The sequence below is a fragment of the Mustela erminea genome, chromosome 20 (genome assembly GCF_009829155.1).
Source record: "Mustela erminea isolate mMusErm1 chromosome 20, mMusErm1.Pri, whole genome shotgun sequence".
Classification (NCBI taxonomy): domain Eukaryota; kingdom Metazoa; phylum Chordata; class Mammalia; order Carnivora; family Mustelidae; genus Mustela; species Mustela erminea.
The window spans coordinates 28,752,303-28,758,302 of NC_045633.1; the positions used below are offsets into that span (position 1 = coordinate 28,752,303).

At 59.4% G+C, this 6,000-nt stretch overlaps 1 protein-coding gene across 1 annotated transcript; it reads right to left on the bottom strand.

Moving 5' to 3' along the window:
- Positions 1-2,478: 2,478 nt before the first annotated feature.
- On the bottom strand, positions 2,479-3,881 carry LOC116580720 (olfactory receptor 10AC1-like). The gene is made up of 2 exons (XM_032327363.1): positions 3,704-3,881; positions 2,479-3,464 (listed from the first exon to the last, which is right to left on the bottom strand). Exons 1-2 carry the CDS (start codon positions 3,879-3,881, stop codon positions 2,479-2,481), a joined length of 1,164 nt encoding a protein of 387 aa, XP_032183254.1.
- Between the last annotated feature and the right edge of the window lie 2,119 nt (positions 3,882-6,000).

Consider the following 6,000-nt stretch of genomic DNA (forward strand, 5'->3'; position numbering starts at 1 on the left):
ATGGGGGGACAGCCACTGCAGACCTTTCCAGTAAGGGTCTGTAAGGTCAGATCGGTGGGGGATGGTGGAGAATCTGAAACGAGAAAGTGTCACGTGTCCGAAAGCTGCTAAGAGAGTAAATCTTCAACTTTCTCATCGCAAGGGGGGAAATGCGGCAAATGTGAGATGATGTTAACTGTGCTTGTGATCACGTTACACTGTACGCATCTATCAAACTGTGCTGTACAACTGAGATTACTGTCCTTACGCATCACTGAGAGCGCCAACATCAGTCAATAAAGGAAAAAAGAACCCCAAACTCGAAACTTGATGCGTCTCGAGACTTGCCAGATTCTAAAGGACCTTGTGCAGCAGGAGGGGTTCGGACAGCTCCCGGCTGCTCAGTCGTTCACACCTGGTGGGGCGCCCCTCCTCGAAGCCCAGCCCCAGAGCCAAGCCAGACCAGAGCCACGCACAACCACAGACGGCCACGCACCGGCCCTTCAGCATATAAGACCTTCTCCTACCTGGTGGTTTCAGTGGGGCGGGGATGGAGGTCGCCTCTGGTGCCTGGAGCCAGAACTCCTGTGTGCATCGGGATATCCCGTTCTCCTCCTAGCACCGGCCTGAGGGAGACATGGAAGGTGACAAAGCAGGTGGCGTGGGTGGGTGGATAGCCAGACAGACAGAGACCCCGTCACGAGCCATCTGAAGCAGTTGGGAGCCCTGTGTGGCCTCACATACTTCCTTCTTCCTGGGCTCCAGGGGAGCCCCTATAGATGGGCCATTTCCCCAGCCTCTCCGACTTCCAGTGTCTGAATGGGACTCTAGGGGCGGGGGAATGTTTCTTGGAAGAGTTCCCACCTGCACGATCTGGATCTCTGGCCCTGGTACCATCAGGTCTGCCGAGTTTTCTAGATGCAGTTCGGACGCCAAGTTACAAGGCCACTGCTTCCGAGGCTCCTTGCATTGATTGGTAAATTGGGCCCCAGAACTGGCCAGCTGAGGTTTTCAGCCAGTTCTGACACTCTGACAGCAGACCCCAGAGGAGGACTCCATTGGACAGATTCTTGCCTTTGGTAGGACTCCAGAGCTTTGCCCCTGGGCCTGTAGCCCGTATGTGAGACCCCCAGAGAACCCAGAAGTTCGCCCATGGTTTGTTCCTCCCATCACATATTTATTAACAACCACCAAGTTCACGGATCGGGAACTAGAAGGTCAGGGTCTGAGGTCTGGCTTTAGGGAGCTCACCGTGTAGTTGGGTGGGGGGTGTGGGTGGGCGAGCGGGAAGTGAAGCGCATGCTGAAATTCTATTTTGGCATCACAGCCGCTGTCATCGAGAAGAGGAAGACATGTTCATAGGCGGTAGGAGAGGAAGAAAGTGTACCAGGGGCATCAAGCAGCACGAGCAAAGTCACGGCAGTCCCGAAGTCCTGCCATACTTGGCGAACAGTCGAACCAGCTGTGGTTTACTTTATAGACGGCAAAATGCACAGACCTGATGTAAGCATCTTGATGGGGATTTGTACACATGTATGCCCACGTCATGACCTGCCAGATCTAAATACAGAGCTTGTCCGGTGCCTGTGCCAACCCAGACCCTTCTCCCAGGTAACCCCTGTTATGGTATCAGCCACCGCTGATGAGTCTGTCATTGGCCTTATGAGCAGGGGGGCATTTGGTGTGTACTCTCGGAGTCTCGCTTCTCCTATTCAGTGTCATGTCTGAGTCTGCCAACAGGAACACGTGTCCCTTTCTTATTGTTGTGTCCAATTCTGTCACGTGAATATGCCACAAAGTTGTTGGTGTCTAGTTCTTTCTTTCTTTTTTTTTTTTAAGAGGGGGAGAGAGAGTGGGGCGGGGGGAGGGCAGAGGCGGAGGGAGGGAGAGAATCTTCAGTGAACTCCACGCCCAGCAAGGAACCCAAGGTGGGGCTTGAACTCACGACGCTGAGATCATGACCTGAGCCGAGATCAAGTGTCGGATGTTTCACCGACGGAGCCACCCAGGCGCCCCTTCTTTGTGTCTGTTCCACGTTCATGAACACTTGGCTTGTTTTCGGTGTTTGTCTATTATCAGTAACGCAGCTGGAAACCTCCTGCGCATGCGCTCCTTTCTCTTCAGTAGATACTGTGTGGCCAGACGTCAGAGCCGCTGTTCTCAGCCAAGGCTGACCTCGTCCCTCGGGTGATATTTGGCCACGTCTGGTGACAGTTTGGGACATCTCAAGTGTGGGGGAGCGGTGGTGTGTTCCTGGCATCTACTGGGTAGAGACAAGGGCTGCGGAATATCCCACAGTGCGTGGTCACCAGCAGGAACTGTTCAGCTTGAATGTGCATGGACACCAAAGAACCAGGTTGTGGTCCGATTCTGGAGTCCTCATACACTGTACACTGTGTTTCCATACAGACCATCCTGGGGAGCCACAGATGGCTCTGGAGCAGTGAGGTTCCCCTCAATGAAGGACATTTCAGGACAGTCACCCCCTGGCTCGCACTGTTAGTTGATGTCAGCCTGGTGGACGGTCCCTGGCGTCCTGCCGCTGACTGCCCGCTGCAGGGCGCCCTGCACATCCCGGTTCCGCAGCGTGTAGATGGCGGGGTAGAGCAGCGGTGTGAGGCTGATGTAGATGAGCGAGACCAGCTTGTCCTCCTCGAGGTCCCGGCTGCTCAGGGGTCTGGCGTACATGGCCGTGGCACAGCCATAGTGGAGCACGGCCACCGTGAGATGTGACGCCACCGTGTTGAAGGCCTTGCGGCGGCCTGCAGGCCCCCCAACGCCCAGGATGACCACCAGCACCCTGGTGTAGGACAGCAGGATCAGGGCCAGGGGCAGCACCAGCAGCAGCAGGCAAGCCGCCAGCAGGACCCGCTCCTGCAGCTGGCGGTTCCCGCACGCCAGCACCAACACTGCCGGGAGGTCACAGAAGACGTGGTTGACGAGGCCACCCCGGCAGAAGGGCAGCTGGAAAATGGCTGTGGTGAGCCCCAAGGCCAGGATAGAGCCCCCAGCACAGCAGGAGGCGAGGAGGCACCAGCAGAGGCCCGTGGTCATGAGCTGGGGATAGGAGAGAGGGCGGCAGATGGCCAGGTAGCGGTCCAGGGCCATGGCAGCCAGCAGCAGGCACTCAGAGCCTCCCAGCGCCACAAAGAGGCCCATCTGGGCAGCGCAGGTGGCTCGGGCCACCGCCTGGCCCCCCGGCGGCAGCAGGAAGCCAGCGAGCATGCGCGGGGTCAGCACCAGCGTGTAGGCCACCTCCACAGCGGACAGTGCCCCCAGAAAGAAGTACATGGGGGTGTGCAGGGCAGGCTCCACGATGGCCAGGCCCAGGATGAGCAGGTTTCCTGCCAGCGTGGCCAGATAGAGCGGCAGGAGGAAGGCAAAGAGCAGCAGCCGCAGCCCCTGGGGCCACCCGGAGAAACCCAGGATCACGAACTCCTGTGCCGCGGTCCAGTTGGAGTCTGGCCAAGAGCTCATGTCGGGACCTGTGAGGGGACAGGCGGGTGGGCCGGAGAGGAGGGTCACGGGGACGTATCCCTCCCAGAAAACACACGGATGGCCCCCACGTCCCTTCCACCAGTGACACCGGGCTTTGTCCCCAAGCTGGCACTTTCTGCCCCTTGCTGCCCTCAGCCCAGCCTCCCCCAGGAGTTCAGATGTCTGGAGCCACCGTCCGCTCTTCCTCTGGCCTCCGTGCTCTGGGCACCCAGGGGTCTCTGCACACCTGTCCACCCAGTCCCCAGGTCCATCCAGCATGTGGAGCCCCACAGCTCCCGTACCCGGTGGGCCAGCCTTACAGGGAGGAAGGTGGGAATGTGTACCTGAGTGGACAGTGGCCTGAGGGGTCCGATTTCTGAAGGGACGGGCTCTTTCCGGAGCAGCTGGTTCTGGGGTATGGACATGGTCGCTCCTGGGACAAAGCCCGGGGTGAGGGGCTGGACCAGCGCCAGAGTCTCCTGTCCCCGGAGACCCTTCCTACCACCTGCACTCGCCCATCCCGGGGAGGTCAGATCCCACGCTCTCCGAGGACAGACCGTACACCCTCCTGTCCTCACCTGCCCTGGCCATTGTCTTTTGTCTTATTTATGTCTTCCGGCCCTCCCCTTAGCGGGAGACTCAGGACACCCCCCATGGTCATCCTGGGCTTGTCCATTCTGACTCCATCCCGGGGAAGACGCGCACCTGCTCCGTGTTACGGCGGACAGCAGCCTTCGTGGGCGGCAGCGCCCGCGCCCGCGGCCCCAGCTGTGACGTGCAGCCCAAGGCAGACCCTCTCCCTTCTCTGAGCCGAAGACCATCAGTAATACTGCCCACACCCCCGCCCGCACTGCCAACTCAATCTGTCCTGAACTACTTACTGCGTCACTTCTCGAGGAGCCTTCCTCGACCTTATGTGAAGGGAGCTAGCTGCGGGCTCAGTTCCGAAGTCAGAAGTCACTGCGGATGGGCACCCGTCCCCACCCCTGCAGGACAGCTGGGCAGGAGCCCCTCTGTTCTCTCCCCTCTCAGGCTTCCTCTCCCCCAGGGATCACAGCGGACCCCCGCCGGCCCTCCTGCCTTTAGCACCGCCCACCTGAAGGACCCTCCAAAGACAGATGACAATTCCTCGCTTAACTCTCCCTTCTTTGCCCTTCCGGGTGACTTCCGACTTTGCCTCACGGACACCACGGGCTCCGCGTGGAGTGCGTGACACGCTTGTCCTGAGCAGATCTGTCCCTGCACACGGGGGCCTGGTGGGGGGGGGCTTCCTGGAATACCCTGCGGTCCCCACATTACTTACAGGGAAGAGCTGGGCTGACGTCACACGTGACGCGTGGGTGAAGACCCCTGTCTCCCAGGTGTCACCCTCTTGTCTTACAGTTGTCATGGCAACTGCGCTAAACTCAGGCTCCTGGATTGCAAAGTCTGAGTCGTGTCTGCTGATTGCTGAATTCCTGGAAGCGAGGGAGTTCATTCCCATTTCTCCCACATGTCTGCCTCCCGTCTGTGTCCCTGTCTGCGGGCCTGCCGTCCCCTTCATTCACTCGACTAAGAGGCATTTTCTGCTTCTCACCTTTCTCTTCCTAGACCCCCCGTCCTTAAAACTGCGCCCCTCGGAAGCCTCATGCAAGCTCACCGGAGGACCCTCAGCTGGCCAGACCAAACGGCTGCCTCCCGGTCCTCACTGCGAAACCACGTGGTGGCCGTCCCTCAGGCCCCCGTGGACCACCGGCCCGGGGCTTCCCTCCCACCCAACCCCCTCCCGCCGCTCCTTCCTGTTTCACCACTGCTCCCTCCCCTCACGGGTGGGTGCCTCGAGGCCACATCAGCAGAGCCGGAGGTAGGTGAGGCCAAGCCCCCAAAGCCTGCAAGTGCCCGGCCTCAGTTTCACTCCCCCAAACCCTCCCCGCACCTCTTCCACCAAGCCTTCTGGGAAGTTCCCCAGAGACACTGACAGGGCCTCCAACTTCCCTTTGTTGGCAACAGTCCCATATTCCCTCCCAACACCGAGGGGCATGGGGGGGGGGCGTGGTGCGGGACCACGGCAACAACCCCGCTGTGACAGTCACTGCCACACGTCCAGCCCTGACGGTGTGCTCTAAACGTGCCCCATGCACAGTAATACTGGGTCTTTGTGAGGCTGCTGGGAGGCAGACATGTCACCATCCCTGTTAATTCACAGATGGGGAAGCTGAGACTTGGGGCAGTCACACAGCATCTCCCTTAGCTAGAGGTCGCCAGGTTGGTCTGATTTTGAAGTCTGAGCTCTTCTCTGTGTCTGCCTTGTCTGTGGGTCCCTCCCCAGCCAGTAATGGGGGAAAGAGGGGCCTGGAGGAGAGAGAAAGAAGCAGATTCTAAGGGGGAGAAACAGAACAAGGCACATGACGAGGGACAGGCAGAGGCGACTGCTGAGGGCAGCCGCAGGCAGAGCAGGAGGGAAGCCACTCAGCCTTTGGAAGACCATCCCTACCGCGAGGGGTTCATCAGGCTCTGGGCTAACAGAGACCCAGAGAGAGACAGAGACAGGGAGAGAGAAAGACA

What these genes read in the sequence shown, in the direction of transcription:
- LOC116580720 (XM_032327363.1), bottom strand. Translation starts at nt 3,881, where the DNA reads ATGTCCATACCCCAGAACCAGCTGCTCCGGAAAGAGCCCGTCCCTTCA. An exon ending in CCTGGGGACTGGGTGGACAG is followed by an intron (nt 3,465 to 3,703) that starts GTGTGCAGAGAC and finishes GTCCCCTCACAG; the next exon opens with GTCCCGACATGAGCTCTTGG.